Genomic DNA, 19,737 nt, shown 5'->3' with positions numbered 1-19,737 from the left:
GTGCCCAGCCATGGGCCTGGAGCGGCCAGCTGTGCTGCCCTTTGCTGTTTTGCCAGCGCAAGAGCTGATACTCTCCAGGATAATCTCACCTCCAACAGTGCTGCCGACTCCATGAGTCCTTGCTGGACCTTGCCAAAGCAGATACCACTGATGCCGCTGGATCCCACATCGGCTTCCAGCACTTGAAGAAATTACATTGTCCGTTTAGGGTTGAGAGCCTATCTCTATTTTTTTTAATGGATGTGGATGTGACTGACAAGGCTAACATTTTGTCGCCGAACTATCTCACGAGACCCATTTCAGAGGGCAGTTTAAAGAGCCAATTTGCATTGCTGTGGATTGAGTCACGTTTTGGCCAGACCAGTCAAGGACAACCCAAAATTTGGTTATAAATCAGATTGGGTTTATGACAATTGGATGATAGTTGCGTGATCACCACCAAAACTAGCTTTATATTCTAGATTTATATACTGAATTTAAATGACTCCCATTGCCCTGTCCAGGTTTCAAGATAACAAAAAAGTGGTTTTCATGATAAATTCATATTGGAGGATAATGTTTCGTCCAGACTTGTTTGTCAACTGAGGTGCAGTGGCATCAAGCCCCATTTCAGAGAATTGAATACAGAATCTTGACTGAAACAGCAGTCTCATGCTCTGGAAGTGCTGAATTATTGGAGGTGCCATCTTGCAAGATTTTAATGATATTGTTAATTTTTATAGAGTACCGTATTAGTTTGGAATATCATTGGGATTTTGCCTTGGGATCTTCTCAAACGGTTTCATTTGAACCTCTGCAAGTAAGACAATTAACAGATAATGTAATTGTTTTACAAGGCTGGGTTTAAAAGACCTAAAGGGCAAAGGGCCTGGTTAAGCAATCGTATCTGTTTTAATTATGTTAGCTGCAATTCAAAGCTTGTTTGCCAGATTCAAAAATATCAATGGCACTATGAAACCAGTGGTTTATACTGACTATGACACTTATCCTAAAAGAAGAATCATGTCAATTGAAAAGGTCTAATATTTCAAATTGACTTTGTCATTTAAATGTGTCGAACAAGCCACCAACATTTTTAAATGACATCATCATATTTTGTTAAAAGTAATTGCTCTTAATTGCTTGGTGCAGTGAAAATGTTAGTTGAGTGATTTTACAGCAGTTGATATTATTAACTTGACATCCTTATGATATCAGAGTGTCACTGATTCAGTCTTCAAACAACTCCGTTTACTCCATGTGATATTAAGCATCAGCTGTCGGCATTGGATAGTGCAAAGACCTTTGGCCCTGACAAAATTTCGGCAATAGCCTGTGCTTATCTCACAACCCTTTAAGGAATTCCTAATAATAACTGCAGTTTGTTAAAAAGTTAAAAAAAGTAGAAAGAGAACAGTCCTACAGCACCTAATGAAGACAGAATCAGACCAGACCGGACTTGAGTTTGAGGTATGCACCTTGTTACGCTGTTCCAGTGCAGATGCAACACTGACGTCAATCCAACAATGTGAAAACTTGCCAAGCCATCGTGTTTCCTCAAAAAAGCAGGACAATCTAACCATTTATTGCATTATCATTCTTCTCTTGATCATCGTAAAACTAATTGACAGAATCAGCAACAATGATATCAAGATGCACTTGCTCAGCGATGACCTGCTCAATAATGCTCCCTTGAATTTGACAAGAACCAGGCAAACAAAAGAGCGGAAATCAACAGAGTTCGTGGAGGGCGGGGGTGGTTTATATCAAGGCAGCATTTGACCCAGTCTTATATCAAGCACTGGTAAGCCTCAAGTCAATGGGAAACAGTGAGAAAACCCTCCACTAATAAGAGTTGTAGTTCACACAAAGGAAAAATGGTTACTCTTGTTGAAGACCAACTTTCTGAATCTCAGACGTCTCTGCAGGAATTCCTCATCATAGTGTCAGAACCCCAACCATATTCAGCATCATTCGCAATTCTTCAGATACTGAAGCATTCCCTGCAATTATGAACCCAGATCTGGACAGTATCCAAGTTTGGGCTGCACACCAAGGCTCCTTTGACACCACATTCCAAACTCGGAACTTCTATCACCTAGAAGGACAGGGACACCAATTCTATTAAAATGTGATCAACTACAAGTTCCCCACAAGCTAAACATCAAACTGACTTCAAACAATATCGCTATTCCTTTTGTATTGTAGATTTTGAATCCTGGAACTCCTGAGCCAGTAGCACTGTAGGTATACTTACAGCACATGGATTGCAGCAGATCAATGTGCCAACTCATCATCACCTTAAGGACAGTTTTGGATGGGAAAATTAAAAGGTTATTTTCCAAGGCAGCACATTAACATTAAAGGATATTGTGCCAAGGAGACTTAGAATGATTTTCTTCTTCTATTCTTATAAATTTCCAAACCGAAATCTGCAACATCAATAAGAGTGCGCAAAGGAAGCTGCTTTCCGGAAGGTGTGAGTGAAACTGAATGGCCTTCGCTTTGCAGCATTCCATACAGTTGCATTAACAGGTTGTTGGAGAGCAGCAATGTTCACACTTTCATCCCTTATTGAAAGCTCATGTTGATTTGATTTGGTGAGGTGACAAAAGACAAAGAATTTTTCCCCAAAAAAGGTTATTTCAAGGTGAAGTCGTGGGATACTTCATGGCAAACCCACATTAGCACACTCCCGTTGTTGGGCTCCAATGGGGTGAAGCATGAGGCTAGGCATTTGTACCTTAGCCAGTTTTGCACTTCTTTTATAAGTGATCTGAGGCCAAGGCAGCAGACATCTGAGAGCAGATTGACTGCTCAGCTTTCCTGACTCCTTTGTGGAGACCAAAAGCGAAGATAAAATTATTTAAAGAAAATAGACAGGAAGGAAAAGAATTCACCTCAACATTTAATTGACAGATTTTGGAATGAAAAGTGAAAAATTGCTATAAACTAGGTTGAGGTTGAGCGGTGTATAGAATGGCACATATAAAAAGCACAAAGTAAAATATGACATGGACACCTACTTGAAAAAAATCTCCTTGAAATGACGAGTGGCACTCCTCCCATTTAGAAATTTATGAAATGCAATAAATCATTCAGGCTGTTGGTAAATGACTGCAGGGAGAAGTTACTAGGCATCAGAGAGAAGGTTTACTTTCAAAGCAAACTGTGCATTTTAGGTGAATTAAATGATAGCGCAAACAGAAAGCCCCATGACTGAAAAAGCTGGAAATGCAACTGATGCATCCTGATGCTCATCATTTAATCCCTGCATTATGAAATATAAAACTGAGGCTAATTGTCACTAAGATACAGCAGTAAGCTCAAAATCCTTCTCTGAAAATGAAATTAAATAAAACATGTGCACTTGCACATAACAGATATTTTGGATGCGAGAAAGACACGGGGAGAAATCTGGTTCACTGGAAACCTGTGCTTATCTCACAACCTTTGAAGGAATTCCTAATAAGAACTGTAATTTGTTAAAAAGTAAAAAAGTAGAAAGAGAACTGTCCTACAGCACCACATGAGAACAGAAGCAGACAAGACTGGATTTGAAAGGAAACAGGGAGATTTTTGGAGAAGTGACCTAAAGCTTTAGTTGAAGGAATATCCTAAAGAACAGAGTAATGGAGAGGCTCAGAATTTACAGGAAGGAGAACTGTAGAGTGTGAGGTCTTGTCAAATAAAGTTCTGACTGTCAGTGATGGTCTAAACTATTGACAAAAAGGCAAAGACAGTGCAGCTAAGAGACCAGGGAAAGTTACAGCTCTGGCTGCAGAACTTGCATAGAAAGAATTGGATGAAGCTGTGAAAATAAAGAATTTAAATTTGAGACATTTGCGGACTGATGCTCAGAATAGTTAGTGAAGAGGACCTTGGAGGGGACAGGGTAGAGGCTTGAGTTCGAACTCAAATGAAGCAAAATATAAGATGAACGGAGTTATACAGGATGGAACAACCTGGTTCATTTTCAGGAATCAAATCAGTAGCAAGGCTAGGAATTTGTGGTCGATCAAAAATTACAGATTCAGATTTTTCTGTCTTTAATTGAAAAATTCTGTTTCATCTAATCTTGGATATTGGAGATGCAGTAGAAACATCAAGAGCCTAGTGGGGAGGGAAATCTTAGTATTGTCAAAGTACATCTAGCAGCTGCTCTCTTGTTTGTGTACAAATATGAAGAAAAGGAAACCAAAGATGACTTCATGGATTATGGTATGGGAGCAGGAAGAGAAACCTGCTGAAGATCATCTCCCTTTGATCACTTATTGATTTGATTAATTATCCCTTGATGTGGAATGAAGATTATGGAGGAGGCTGGGCCTTTTCTGCTTTCATGAGAAATATGTGCACTGCTGCTGACTACAGTTCAGCCCCCTTCTGACTGCCTCTTCCCCACACACCTTACCCATCAGACTAACTCACGGCCCTCAGCTGGAGCAACAATAATCAGGCGGATTCCAATTGTCACCTTGTGTTTATAATCAATATTAGCGTAAGGATGGAAACGTAAAAGCTAAGAATTGATTGTCTTGTCACTTGTAGCAAGATTGTAAAGGTATATGGAAAGAATCTGCTGCAATTTCACAAATTTCAGAGGAAACCTTCCCATCATCAACATGAATAGTTATTTCTCCACAGCATATATCGTAAAGAATAGAGACAAAGCAAATCATTACAAGGTGGGAATCACATTGCAGAATTTCATCTGTTGTCACAAATATTCTTTTTGAATGCTTTCTGAAATCCAGAGTGAGTCAATGCCTGCATTCACAACTATCTGATAATAGTAATATACTAACAGCTTAAGCACCTTCAAATATACCACAAAAACCTGACAAGCAAATTTACAGATCCCTTACTCTACTCATTCCGAAATACCCATTCCCATATATACAGGGAAGTTGGATATCTTTTGCGTGCTGCAACAGATCACAGGTAAAAGGATTCTGTTCCTGGATGCTGACTTGAGCTGTTCAATTCAGTGTCACAAAGTGTGGTGCTGGAAAAGCACAGCCGGTGAGGCAGACATTCCTGAAGAAGAGCATAAGCTCAAATCGTCAACTCTCCTGCTCCTCGGATGCTGCCTGACCAGCTGTGCTTTTCCAGCACCACACATTTTGACTCTGATCTCCAGCATCTGCAGTCCTCACTATCTCCCTGTTTAATTCAGTGTTGATTTACACTAATGCTGCTTTTTTTTGGCATAGGTTCTTGGGACTTGGATTCATTTGTATCCAGGTTCAACCTTGGAAGCTCAGTGGCATCAACTCAATTCATGACCCAGAACTCGGAAGACTGAAGGAACGACTTGGCTGTGAAAGCTTTCAAGGAGAGACTTCGGCTTTGCATAACGCCTTCCATAGAAAAAAGTCTTTAACCGCTTTCGCTTGGGTAATATCAAGACATGAGAAGCTGATTTTGTTTGGCATACACGGGTTCCACGAAAACAAGCATTATAATAAATAACCGCTTATCAGTGTTCTGGTTGCAACTTAAAGTCCAAGAATTAAAAATATGCCATTGACAATCATGCAAACAGGAAAATCTATGGTATCTAGATGGCTTTGTTTTAACTCTTCTTATTTGCATCAAGAAAGCAAAATAGATTGATTCAAAAATCACAGATATAGAAAGCAATCAGGAATAATGTGGCTGGGAAGGCTGATTGTCTAAATGTTATCAGGGAACCCAGTAATCTAAGTTTGGTTGTCTAATGAGGTTTTCAGCCAACTTTGGTCCAAAGCTCAATTCTGAGTGTTTAATTTTACTCTGATTGGTGTGCATCGAGAATGTTATGATGATTTATTGGATTATAAGGAAATTGAAATATCATGGGTGTGTTCAGGAAAAATGAATAGGTTCAGTAAAGATGAGTAATAAAATCTGATTTACCCATTGTATCTCCAGAAATTATTAGTTTGAGGAATGACGAGCAGTTTCTTTCTTTTTCTGTTTGGCTTTGATTATGCAATGTATGTCATACTTTGACCATGCAACAAGGATATATATAGAACATAGAACAGTACAGCACAGTACAGGCCCTTCAGCCCACGATGTTGTGTCAAGCATTTCCCTTGATCTAAGACCAACCGAATCTACACACCCCTCAATGCAGTCCATGCTCTTGTCCAACAGTCACTTAAACTCTACTACAACCACTGGCAGTGCATTCTACGCACCCACCACTCTCTGCATAAAGAACTTACCTCTGACATATCCTCTATACCTTCTTCCTATCACCTTAAAATTATTACCCCTCGTGACAGCCATTTCTGCCCTGGGGAAAAGTGTCTGCCTACCTACTCTATCTATGCCTCTCGTTATCTTGTAAACCTCAATCAAATCATCTCTCTTCCTTCTTCTCTCTGGTGTGAAAAGCCCGAGCTCACTCAACCTCTCTTCATAAGACAAACCCTCCAATCCAGACAACATCCTGGTAAATCTCCCCTGCACCCTCTCTAAAGCATCTACATCCTTCCTATAATGAGGCAACCAGAACTGGACACAATATTCCAAGCGTGGTCGAACCAGGGTTTTATAGAGCTGCAGCAAAACCTCGCAGCTCTTAAACTCAATCGTCTCATTAATGAAAGCCAAAGCACCATATGCCTTGTTAACAGCCCAATCAACTTGGATGGCAACTTTGAGGGATCTATGTTCATGAACACCAAGGTCCCGCTGTCCTCCACACTGTGAAGAATCCTGTCTTTAACCCTCATTCAGCATTCAAATTCGACCTTCCAGAATGAATCACTTCATATTTATCTAGACTAGATTAGATGAGATGACTAGATTAGCTACAGTGTGGAAACAGGCCCTTGGGCCCAACAAGCCCACACCAACCCTCTGAAGAGAAACCCACCCAGACCCATTTCCCTCTGACTAATGTGGCGAACACAATGGGCAATTTAGCATGGCCAATTCACCTGACCTGCACATCTTTAGACTGTGAGAGGAAACCGGAGCAACCGGAGGAAATCCACGCAGAATCAGGGAAAATGTGCAAACTCCACGTAGACAGTTGCCCAAGGCTGGAATTGAACCTGGGACCCTGGTGCTGTGAGGCATCATGACTGGTTGAACTCCATCTGCCACTTCTCAGCCCAATTCTGCAAGCTGTCGATGTCTTGTTGCAGCTTGTAACAGTCCTCGACACGATCTCCAGCACCACCAAGCTTTGTGTCATATGCAAATTTACTAACCCACTCTTTCACTTCTTCATTCGAATAATTTATAAAAACAACAAAGAGCAGAGGCCCAATTCCTTGTGGGACACCACTGGTTACCAACCTCCAGGCGGAAAACTTTCCATTCACTACTACTTGCTGTCTTCTTTCAGTCAGCCAATTCTGTAAGTCCTTGTGTTTTCACTGTTCACATGGCAATGCCTCACTCGTTGGTCTATGTACCATTTGTTTCTGTACTGTTTTCAGCACTGTGCAAGATATGTGAGTGAGAGAATTCTGCTGAGGAAGGTGGTTCACTCCATTTTCGTTCATAACTGTGAAAGACTGCCCAATCTCCCATTGCAACATCTGATTGTTTTTGAAAGTATCAGCCCATCCTATCTCAAGGTAATTTCATGTGCCAATTTGTGACAATTTAAAGTCGTGGTCTGGGTTTATTTCTTCCATTCCCTTGACTTTGTTGTTTATTTGATAACCTTGTAGATATCTCCATTTGAAGGCAAGATTCACACATTTTAGTTCTTTTTCTTCCCTCAATCCTAACTTCTGCAGTCACCTGAGTGTACTAGAATTCTGTGATGGTTTGTCTCCAGACTCAATCAGATGATGGGGGCTTGTAAGGTGATACCAGAGTGCTTCCAGCATCTTTTGCCTATTCAATAATGAAAATTTATAGATTTTGTTAAGCAAAGAAGGATTTGAAAGTGCACAGCAAGTTAGTCACATTTTCCACAAATAATAATGAGCTCATCCAGGTTTGCTAACTAGTTTGAATATTGAGTAACAATTGATCTTAATTTATTTTGTAAGTTTTAAGACTTGGATCATAAATTCAGACTGGTGAGGTTTGAAGTATCCAGTGGATTGAATTAATTTTTAAGAAAACAACCAAAGTTGACAAACAAAAATGCCATGTTATTCTTGACCCTGCTGTTATGTTAAATACTGAACTACTCTTCTCTGTATCCTCATGATGAAATGTAATTTTCACTCATCTTTTTAACCTGTGTCTCCTTCTGCAGTTTAGAATCGTAGTCAGTAAAATACTGCTTGGAAAGGTGAAACAGTCTTCAAACTTTTTCATCATGGAGACTTAATAAAGCACATAAAATGCATTCTGCCTTTGCCATTTCATTACCTACATATCTCCTTCTAATTAGCTTCATTGACTCGTGAGACTTAAAAATTTCATGAGATATATCTTATGTTTGATTTTTCAATATGTTGGGAAGTGCACCAAAGACAAAGTAAACTTCCATCTCTCTGTTGAATTTATATTAAACCTTAGAATCCTCAAAGAGAGAACTGTTTGAAATCTCTAGATTTGAAAACTGTTTCGAGGTTTTCAGCAGAATCGATGGTAAACCATGCTATAGAGTCACAGAGATGTACAGCACGGAAACAGACCCTTCGGTCCAACTCGTCCATGCCGACCAGATATTCCAACCCAATCTAGTCCCACCTGCCAGCACCCGGCCCATATCCCTCCAAACCCTTCCTATTCATATACCCATCCAGCTGCCTCTTAAATGTTACAGTTGTACTAGCCTCCACCACTTCCTCTAACAGCTCATTCCATACACGTACCACCCTCTCTGTGAAAATATTGCCCCTTAGGTCTCTTTTATATCTTTCCCCTCTCACCATAAACCTGTGACCTCTAGTTCTGGACTCCCCCATCCCTGGGACAACACTTTGTCTATTTATCCTATCCATGCCCCTCATGATTTTATAAACTTCTGTAAGGTCAACACTCAGCCTCCGACACTCCAGGGAAAACTACCCTAGCCTATTAAACCTCTCCCTATAGCTCAAATTATCCAACCTCAGCAACATCCTTGTAAATCTTTTCTGAATCCTTTCAAGTTTTACAACATCTTTCCAATAGGAAGAAGACCAGAATTGCACACAATATTCCAACAATGGCCTAACCAATGTCCTGTACACCCGCAACATGACCTCCCAACTCCTGTACTCAATACTCTGACCAATAAAGGAAAGCATACCAAATGCCTTCTTCACTATGCTATCTACCTGCGACTCCACTTAGAAGGAGCTATGAACCTGCACTCCAAGGTCACTTTGTTCAGCAACACTCCCTTGGACCTTACCATTAAGTGTATAAGTCCTGCTAAGATTTGCTTTCCCTCACACCTTACATTTATCTAAATTAAACTCCATCTGCCACTTCTCAGCCCATTGGCCCATCTGATCAAGATCCATTGTAATCCGAGGTAACCTTCTTCCCTGTCCACTCCACCTCCAATTTTGGTGTCATCTGCAAACTTACCAACTATACCTTTTATGCTTACACCCAAATCATTTATATAAATGATGAAAGTAGTGCACCTGGCACCAATCCTTGTGGCACTCCACTGGTCACAGGCCTCCAGTCTGAAACAACCCTCCACCACCACCACCCTCTGTCTTCTACCTTTAAGCCAGTTCTGTATCCAAATGGCTAGTTCTCCCTGTATTCCATGAGATCTACCCTTGCTAACCAGTCTCCCAAGGCGGTACCTTGTCAAACACCTTACTGAAGTCCAGATAGGTCACATCTTCCGCTCTGCCCTCATCAATCCTCTTTGTTACTTCTTCAAAAAACTCAATCAAGTTTATGAAACATGTTATAATGTATAAAGCAATACAAATTCAAATGTGTATGTTGACCGTTTAATTTTTGACCAATTAAAAAAGACAGCAGTGGAGAAGCTATTTGCAAATTTCTGAACAAACACATTGAGGAAAGGAAGTACTTTGAACCATGTCTACTGTTAAATGTGAGTCGACAGCATTTGCTGAATAATAATGCATGCTAAAACCTATGCTAATGTGTGATTAGTCAAGCTCTTAATGTATCTCATTTATGCCAGAAGTGACATACATTCATGTACAGGAACCTGTTCTCTGCAAATAATGGAAACAGGTTCACTTCTGAAGTCACTAAATTCAAAACTTTCACGCGGTTTTCTCTTCATTGATGCTGTTAGGCTTGCTGAGTCTCTCTAACAATGTCTGTTTTTGTTTGTTTGAGGAATATGTGTCATTTGTGAATTACCAGGGAGGCTGAGAAACCTCCAGTTCGAATTATTTTCTTGATACAGGTTGTTCTGCTTTCACGCACGTTTTGTCAATGCGAACTTGCTGTAATGTGATTGATGAATTGAGAACGGCGTTTCTACAGCGTGAACCTCTAAAACGTGTGCTAACTGTAACTTGATTAGAGTGCCATCATTTAAACGCAACCATTGCATTAAAGAAGAACTGACTGGAGATTCAATATCACGTCAGTCTGAACAATCTGCTGTGTTGGGCTCTGTGCCATACCCCAGGCAAGGTGGGTCCTACCTCCCCCCCACCATTAGCCACCCCTGAGGAAAGCTTGTAATGTAATGTAGGTGGAATAATACCTACAGCCCTTTTAAATTAAGATTTCATAGATCTGAAGCTAAAAAGAAAACATCCAACGGAAAGTGAGCACTGCAGGCAGGCCACTCCCCTACTATGTCAGGCACACCCGCAGCCGATACCTCAACTCCCATGGCGACGCCCTTAAGTTCAGTGGAGCAGCAGCGTTTACTCACGGAGTTCACAAAACTCTGTGAAAAAATCGAGGGAGCACTGGAACCAATTACTGCCATGCTGACAAAGCATGAGCAGGAGATCCGGACTTTGGATCAGCATGTGGAAAGCAGTGGAACAGAGGACCATGGCTTTAGAGGCCGCAACCGAGAGCTCCGAGGTGCGGGTCCGTGCCTTGGAAGGCCAGGTTCAGACCCTGCAGGAACAAGTAGACGACCTTGAAAATTGAGGTTGGAGAAAAATGTCTATGGATCTTGGGCTTACTGGAGAGTGGAGAAGGTGAAAACCTTGCTGATTTTCTCGAGAGGTGGCTTCTGGAGTTGTTGGGGCTGGAGATTGAGGTGGGTGAATGTGGAGCGGGCCCACCAGATGCGCAGGTCCGGGCCGAATCAGTGCCCCCGCCTGGTCCCAGTGCGACTCCAGCATTACAAGGAAAAGCAATTAATTGTAGAAACATCCAGAAGACTGCGTGGAGATCCACAGGCTTTGGCTTATAAAGATTCAAAGATAATGTTTTCTCATGAATTTTCTGGGGCCATAATTAAGAAAAGGAAGACCTTTGATGATGTAAAGAAAAAAAATGAAGAGATTTAAGCTTTAAATATTCTCTGAGATACCTGGCAGTGTTACACTTCAATTAAGGGGGAACTGACTGCAACTTTGACTCAGCGGAAAAAGTAAAAGACTTTTTGCACTCGCTAAAGTAATAGACTTTGACCAAGGGAGAAGGAGGAAAATATGCGGTGGATAATGGCATTGTATAATTTTTTTTATCTTCCCTCTCTTTGTTCTTTTCCCTTTTGGGGTCTTAGGCCTGATAGGCTTGGTATTGCTTTGGTATAAAATCCGGTATGTTTTATAGTCTGTCTGTTTGGTGGTTATTAGTTATTCTATTGTTCTGTTTTGCTGGGTGTGGGGCGGTTACTCCTTTTGATGTAAAGATATGTGGGATTGAGATGTGGAGGGGGAGGGGTGGGCATCCATGGTTAACTTATAGGAGTGTACGTAATATGTTTTTTTTTCCATTGCTTGGGTTTGGGGTAAGGCCTTTACTGGAAGGTGCTTGGATTGTTCTGAGTTTGGGAGTGAATTCCCCGATGGGAAAGGAGGGAGATCTCTGGAGATTTGTGTTTTAGTTTATTAGTTTTTGTAGTTTTGGTAGCATTTGTGGGAATAGTCTTTAGATTTGATAAAGTTTGTTTTTTCTCCACTCATCACACATTGAATGGGCTTCTTCCTCTTGGGGGACTGCGGGCTGTGGTGTGTGGTCATGGCTAGCGATCTGTTCAGGTGGTGCATCTGGAATATAAAGGGGAGCCATTCCCCCATTAAAAGGTAAAAGGTGATCTCAAATCTTAGGAAGGAAAGGGTTGACATTGTGCTGTTGCAAGAGACCATTTGACTGATGGGCAACATCTCACTTTACAGCAGGGGATACAATAGGGGTGTTCTTTTCCTCCTTTAACACCAAAAGCAGAGGAGTGACCATACTGGTATGAAAGAACCTCCCATTTCAGGTGACAGGTCAAATCAAGGATGAGTATGGACGGTTCGTCATTCTCATGGAGAAGAGTATGGCATCCTGAACATTTACATCCGGCGCATCATCTCAAATTTTTAGTTGATGCAGTCTCTAACTTAATGGCTCTTGGGGTGATTATAGGAGGATACTTTAATTGTCTCATGGACCTTGGGGCAGACAGGATGCCAAGAGGGCTGTCGGGTACACCTCGGCAGTCTAGACAATTCATGGACTTGTGTGAGGAGTTGGAGCTAATGGATGTGTGGAGGTGCCTCCACCCTAGTGGGAGAGATTTTACCTTTGACTTCAATCTGCACAAGTGCCACACAAGAATTGATATGTTCTTTGTTCTGTCAGTTTTTTTGGACTTGGTGTTGACTTGCAGGATTGGGAGCATAACTATTTCAGACCATGCGGCAGTATATTTGGATGTTAAGACCAAAGGTAGTGGTGTAGGCACACGTCACTGGTGCATGGATCCATTTCGGTTGAAGAATGACAACTTTGTACAGTATATCACAAGGGAGTTCAGAGCTTTTTGGGACATAATCGGGGTACGGCCAGTAATCTATCAGTGCCCTGGGAGACCACCAAACCATTCTTAAGGAGTATAATTGTTTCATACTTGACAACGAGAAGGAGGCAGAGAGAGGAGACCAGCAGCAGCAGATGTTTGAGGCCCGGCTGAAGGCAGCTGAGTCGGCATATTATACCAGACCATCCATGGTCAAGTTTCAGTGGGTCATGGCTCTCTGGGCTGCTTTGGACTCAGCACTCAAACAAGTGACCAAGAGAGTGGACTCCTTTGCAAAGCAAAGGCTGTTTGAATATGGGGATAAGCCTAGCTTGCCTGGCAAGCAAGAAAAGTGCTCCACAGTCCGTTATGTCTATCAGGGAGAGAACTGGCACTGTCACACGCAAACTGAGGAAGATCATTGCCAGATTCTGGGAGTTCTATACAGAACTATACCGGTCAGAGGACTGTGGGGATGGAGAATGGAATCCTTTTTTGAAAACTTGGACCTCCATAGTATAAACACAGATCAGGCCTCCCTTTTAAATGCAGCACTGACAGTACAGGAGGTGCTAGAGGCTGTAAGGAAGCTCCAAGGTAGTAAGGCACCCGGTCCAGACAGATTCCTGAGTGAATTTTACAATGAGTTCATACACGTTAGCTGACCACTGTTAATGAGGTATCGTCATTTGTATAGCCATGACTGCCTTCCGTCCTCTCTTCAGGAAGCTAATATCTTCCTTATTTTAAAAAAAGGGAAAGACCCCGAGAATTGCGCATCATCCGGAGACGTCCAGATGTCCAGACCCATCTCATTGTTGAATGTGGATTTTAAAATCCTATCGAAGGTGTTTGCTCTGAGGTTGGAGAAGGTACTGTCCGTTATTATAAAAGAGACGAGATGTTTTACCAAGGGCTGCAGCTCCTCCAACAATATCAGACGGGTATTGAATATAGTGCAAATATGTCAGCAGAGAATGATTCCAGGTTTGGTGGTCTCCCTGGATGCAGAAAAGGCTTTTGAGCAGGTGGAATGGTTGTATCTCTTTGCTGTTCCAGATCGTTTTGGCCTTTGCCAGGTGGGTGGCAGTCGTATATAAAGACCCCATGGGAGCGGTTATCACAAATGGGGTTAAATTGAACAATTTTAGCGTGGGGAGGGGCAGTCGACAAGGATGTCCCCTGTCACCGCTGCTGTACACCTTGGTACTTGAACTGTTGGCAGAAGCCATCCAAAAGGACCCTGAGGTAATGCCACCAAAGGTCTTAGTTGAGGAACACAAAATCACTCTCTATGCGGACGATGTCCTTTTTTTGGCTAACCCCAAAAAGTCCGTACTCCGGCTAATACAAAAGGTTCAATTACTTGGCAGCTTTTGGGGATGCAGGATAAATTTCACAAAGTCAGAAGTCATGCCTGAGGGGGGATTGGTAGAAGTACTGAAGCTGGAGGACAGAATGGAGTTTCCTTTTAGAGAAAGGTTTTCTCTATCTGGGAATTTTTATTACCCCTCGCTTCCAGCAACTGTGTATTTGTTTGAGAGAATAAAGCAGGACTTGCAGCAATGGGAAGAACTGCCCAAATCATGGCTCGGCCGTAAAGCCTTGATTAAAATGAATGTTCTTCCTCGGTTGTTATATCCTATGAGGATGCTCCCGTTGTTGTTACCCAAACAGGTACTGCGGAGGTTTGTGGGATGGCTTAGATAATTTATTTGGTGCTGTAGGTGCCCCCTGATTAAATTTACCAAGTTGCAACTTCCACAGGATATGGGGTGGGGTGGACCTCCCAGATCAAAGGAGATACCAAATAAGCGCCCTGCTGTCATATGTGGGCGAATGGGTGTGCCTACTAAATGTGGGTATAATCGCTGTTGCTTCCGTGGACGGGATGGAACTGAGGCGAGTACAATATAGTGTTATTCAATTTTAATGGATTGGAATTTAATTTAATGTTATTTTATTTAATTTGAGTTTATGCTAATTTGGTTTAAGTAAATATGAGACGACTATATCTTGAGGAATAGTAGGCCATTTATTGTCAACGTTACTGTAATATAGTATAATAGTACAATATTATTTCTACTTTTCTGTACTTTTTTACTTTTATAACCTTTTGGAGTTTTTTTGTAAAAGAGTGAAAATATTTTTCAATAAATATCTACACAAAAAAAACTGACTTGGAGCAACATCTCAACGAATCAGATCTGACTTGCTAACCAATGAGCATTCTTTACTCTTGCAGTACATATTGTTATCATTTGAAATTTGGTATTCTTGCCTTTATCCTGAGATTTGCAAGATGAACAGTTTAAGCAACATGTCTCTCTTTCCAGCAACACTCAAGATCCATAGTCACCTACTCTCCTGAAAGAGTATTTTAACAATGATTTTTGAAAAACAACTATTTGCTGCTTGTTGTCAGTATCCTGGGCCTACTTGCTTCTCATTGCAAAATCCGAATTGTCTGAATCAACTGTAGCTGAAGACTTGTTTTGCCAACCCCTAAGGCTATTCTGTCCCCCAAAGAAGGGCAGATTAAAAAAGAATCTGGCAGGGCTAGAGATGTGTAATTTCTGTTGAAGTGTAAGGCAAAACCTCAATCACATTTTTTAGTCCTTTTTCCTGGGACAGTCTCGCCAGAGTGGGCTGGTGACAACAGCCAGTGACCCCAGATGACAGAACCCTGCAATCAGGATTCAGTGAGGATCGGGAGAGGAAAGAGAGTGATTGGGAGGGTGGAGAGAAGATTGCCATCAGGAGATGTGAAAAAGTCATAAACAGCCAGCAGAGAGAGTCCCATGATGGGGCAGGCTAGGAAGGAGATACAATTTTGGAGGACTGGGGTGATTGGCTCCCCTTGAATAAACATCTTGAGAACTCCTTCTCTTCCAAGCCAACAAGGATGCTGGAAACCGGAGAACTAGCAGCACACTCCTCCCTTTTGTTGTTGGCATTCTTGAACCCTTGAAAATCAAAGCAGAAATTCTGAATTTCACTTCAGCTCCCAAGTGCTCAAAGGCCCAATTTAAATATCAATTAAATCAGTGAAATATTTGGCCACCCAATACCTGTGCAAAAGGAGGTGTGATATATGTGTCACATTTCTAATACATAACACCTTATCCATTACCCTTCCCCCAACTCCTCATTGACTCATCACGAAGACATTTATTAAGGCTGTTATGTGAGTTAGATTTGTGGGTAGCTGTACCACTTATCCTCTGTCATCTTAATCTTCCTGATTACAGCGCAAGAGCTTTGCACTGTTGGCAGCAGTTCTGGGACAATATACGTATGTCATCTGTTCTTGCAAAGCAAAAAGATGAGATGAAAGAGTGAAAAGGCATTTTTTGCTTGTGGGAAGATTTGACAATTTTACCCTGTGGGTTCATACTTCTGACTGACAGAACAGTGTTAAAATCGAAATAAGTATTCTTTTCAAGTTATGTGAATTGGCTACAAAATAGTTGTCTGGCATAGTCATGCATTTAGAGAAACTGCTGGGAAATGTTTCTCAGCTTCAAGTGTTAACTTAATTCACCTACTTGGAAACTGCACAGTTTATGATATTCACTGACATTAACTTGGAAAAAAAGATGCAGAGCACAGGCGATATATCCTGTGGGCTATCCTTGTTGAGGAACAGATACGAGCGACAAACATAGTCTGAGAGTTTTATCTGAATGTGCTCAGAAGAAAATTGATGAAATTGGATTGGTTACCTGTTTGAATTTTTGGAAGCACACCCAAACTTGAATGCTCAAGGAAATGAAAGTTGAGGAAACTGTCACAAAGGTGGCAAGCTTCTGGCAATGGCATTATTCATAAACTGAGTACTTTATACTCCAAAGCTCATGGCCTACAAAAGGCTACTGTTGAAAATTTGCCAGTGGGTTAGAAAGGCAACTGATCCCTTATCCAGTAGCTGGAAGATCTCAGTCTATTGGAAACACGAGAGCCATCCTTTTGTTGTCTCTGAGTCAATACCCTCCAACTTTCACCCAGACAACATTGTGAAGTACCTTTATCTCACAGACCAGACTTATTGAAGAACGCAGCTCATCACAAACTACTCAAAGGCAGAGAGAGAGAAAGATGGGCACTAAATGCTGGCTTTGCCAGCATCACAAATGAAGATATTCCTATATTCCTAAACACTGCCTGATTGGACATGCTGTTGAATTCTTTTAACAGCAAAATTGTACCGAGTGTAAAATGGTGACCATTCTAATTTCGTTAGTCTCTTGCTGAGTGGATTATGTTAAAATTTCCTCTTCCAGTGAGGTGAATATTTGTATGTGGGCTATGGAAATGAGATCCAATGTGCAGGGAGACCTGTAGCTCTGCAGTGACAGAATGGGATTTTCACTTCCGCATCCAAAGCTAAGTGAGAGGCTCTTTGGGCCAACCTGGTTTATTTTCCAGCTGGGCCTTGGGTACAAGCACATACAGGGTGTAAAAAAGCAGAAGGGCTTCTAGCTGCCACCTTTCCCAGAGCAAGCAGCCTGAAGCTCACCACAAACAATCAAATATATCACAATGGGTGTTTGCGAGATGTTTCAGGCTGGAGAAGAATTAGGCCAAAGCCCAAAGAGAAAGATCCAGACTTATTTTGTGGTTCTGTCCTCTGTTTTAGCAAGCTTCACTGGTCAGATTGATCACCATGGGCTTCATTACAGTCAACCGTTAACATTGACACAGATTCTTGTCTGAACAAGGCATGCTAATGAGAACAACAAATGCGGGTGATCACAGTGGGTCAGGCGGCATCCTGATGAAGGACTTTTGCCCGAAACATCGATGTTACTGCTCCTCGGATGCTGCCTGAACTGCTGTGCTCTTCCAGCACCACTAATCCAGAATCTGGTTTCCAGCATCTGCAGTCATTGTTTTTACCAGGCAGCATCCATGGAGAGAGAGCAAGCTAACGTTTCGAGTCAAGATGACTGTTCACCAGAGCTGATGTGAAGTGTGGACAAGGCAGTATTTATGGGGGGGGGGGGCGGCGGCGGTGGGGAGTTGGAGTGCTGAGGGATAAAAGACGTTGATAGTTCAGATTACATGATTGGGCTGTAAAGCTAAAAGAAGGAATGGGTTCACAGTTTGAAGGGGTTGAACTCAATATTGAGTCCAGAAGTTTGGAAAGTGCTGATTTTTATTTTTGTTTATTATCAGTTGTCTATCTGAATTCACCAAATTTATCAACAGTGCAACCAAATGTACCACACATTCTCAACACCTCTTTCACCTTGTTTCTGCTGTACAGAAGGAGTTCAAATTCATTAATAGTATTTTGAGGGGTCTTCTAAAGCAGGTAGTCTGTGATGTAATAACAGAAACAAATAGTAAATATTTCCAAAGGCAAAATCAGAAATTGTTGGTGGTACCTTTTCTTATGCTGTTATTTTCAATACATTTTAGGAAACAACTGAGTAAATGGTTGCAAATCAATTTATAATTTCATGAATTTTCAAACACTGGATTTTCGTCCGAGAAGTAATTGATATCAACTTAAGAAGTGTTCCAGTAGCATGGGGATTTCCTTTTGTCACTGTCTCGGCTATTGGCCGGAAACGGTATTTAGTGAGTTTGGGGTATCATGAAAGTATGTGTCACCCAGATTCAGGAACCACTTTACTCTACTTGTAAAGATACTTCCACAAAGCATTCACAGTATTAGTTCACCAAAAGACACGAGTATTACTGAGACAGATGTCTGCAATGTAATAACTGTAGATCTGGATTGGGATTACTTGCACATGTTCAGCAACTGGCAAACATCGATCTTCACACTTTCTCATCGGTTTGCATTTGGCACAAACATAGTCTAATAATGTTGTCTGGGGGAATGCCAAACCTTTTTAAAATGACCTACACAGGGAAAATCCCTCACACGGTAACAGTGCATCCCAGCTATTACAGTTCACTCGGCCTAGAGTACACTGTAACAGTAATAAATTAGAGAAATGCTGCTAATTTCTCAGAAGTAAACAATTGCAGTCAATTACTTAAGATATAGATATTCTTAGTAATGTGGAAATTTTTTAGAGTTCATAACATTTGAAATGTGATGATGCAGTGATTGGCCCAATATTTTGGATTATTATGATAGGATTTACAACCTATCTCAGTGTTTAGATTTCAACATGGATCCATTTCACAATTCCTACACAGCAAGATTTGGACCTGTGGGAAAAGTTGGCTTAAAAACCACGAGGTTGCTCACAGAATGCAGCCTGTATTACACGTACTGCGGCACAAACTTTGGGAGATTAAATTTTCTGATTTGGTTCTACTTTTAAATTAACCTTTCTGGAAACTTGCATGAACAGTGATATGTTGCATTACGAGTCACACCATTTTGTGTCTGTCCTATCTCTAAGCGAAGATATCTCGTAAGATAACAAAATGTCATCCGATAAGTGGTCTTTTCACAAATGTCATTGAGTCACAGTGGGTTGCTTGATATTGAATCCCAGAACCACAGATTTATTAAAGTGCAGAAGGGAACCATTCAACCCATTGTACCTGCACTAAAATGGGTTATATTAATTAAAAATCTCAAAGGAACTGAACAAAACTTAAAAAGATGGATGCCTAACTTTAGTACGATAAGTTTAGCAAAATTATGAACAAGATATATTTTATGACAACTCGGTTGATTTCTTAGTACACATTTAGTTACTTCTGTTTACTCTTGTGTGTTTACTACTTGATCCAAGAATATGTTGGGTTTGGTCAATGCACACTTTCACTGTTACTGTGAGGATCATCTTGTTTTGTATCAGCAGAGCTGTAAAGGGGTATTTCAAACACTTCTACTTGAATGAAAGTTGAACTGCACAAATTTGTGTTCAACATCCTTTTTTTTAATTCTTCCATGGGATTTCAGTCTTGCTGGTTTGGCCAGAATTTATTGTCCATCCATAATTCCCTGGAGA

The 19,737-nt window shown here is 41.2% G+C and overlaps 1 protein-coding gene and 1 long non-coding RNA gene across 11 annotated transcripts in view; one reads left to right on the top strand and one right to left on the bottom strand.

The window, feature by feature from the left end:
* The window catches only part of pebp4 (phosphatidylethanolamine binding protein 4), a 553,891-nt gene that overhangs the window by 465,521 nt on the left and 68,633 nt on the right, over positions 1-19,737 (top strand). For 8 of the 10 annotated variants that reach the window (XM_087984379.1, XM_087984381.1, XM_043681207.2 and 5 more), the window contains one exon: positions 5,196-8,317. The exons of the other annotated variants lie outside the window; for them this stretch is intronic. In XM_087984379.1, the coding sequence (XP_087840505.1) occupies positions 5,196-5,267 (72 nt within the window). In that variant the 3' untranslated portion in view covers positions 5,268-8,317. Of the gene's footprint in view, positions 1-5,195; positions 8,318-19,737 lie in introns of those variants that run through there. 10 annotated transcript variants of the gene reach the window in all.
* The window catches only part of LOC148135686 (uncharacterized), a 50,332-nt gene continuing 46,311 nt past the window's right edge, over positions 15,717-19,737 (bottom strand). The window contains exon 3 of the long non-coding RNA XR_015754877.1: positions 15,717-15,759. This is a non-coding gene — a long non-coding RNA (uncharacterized LOC148135686). The remainder of the gene's footprint in view (positions 15,760-19,737) is intronic.

This window comes from Chiloscyllium plagiosum, unplaced genomic scaffold (assembly GCF_037043375.1).
Source record: "Chiloscyllium plagiosum isolate Xiang-an unplaced genomic scaffold, Cpla_swu_hap1 HiC_scaffold_48, whole genome shotgun sequence".
NCBI classification, from domain to species: Eukaryota; Metazoa; Chordata; class Chondrichthyes; order Orectolobiformes; family Hemiscylliidae; genus Chiloscyllium; species Chiloscyllium plagiosum.
The sequence above is the reverse complement of the archived record's forward strand: the minus strand, read 5'-3'. Positions and strand labels throughout refer to the sequence as shown.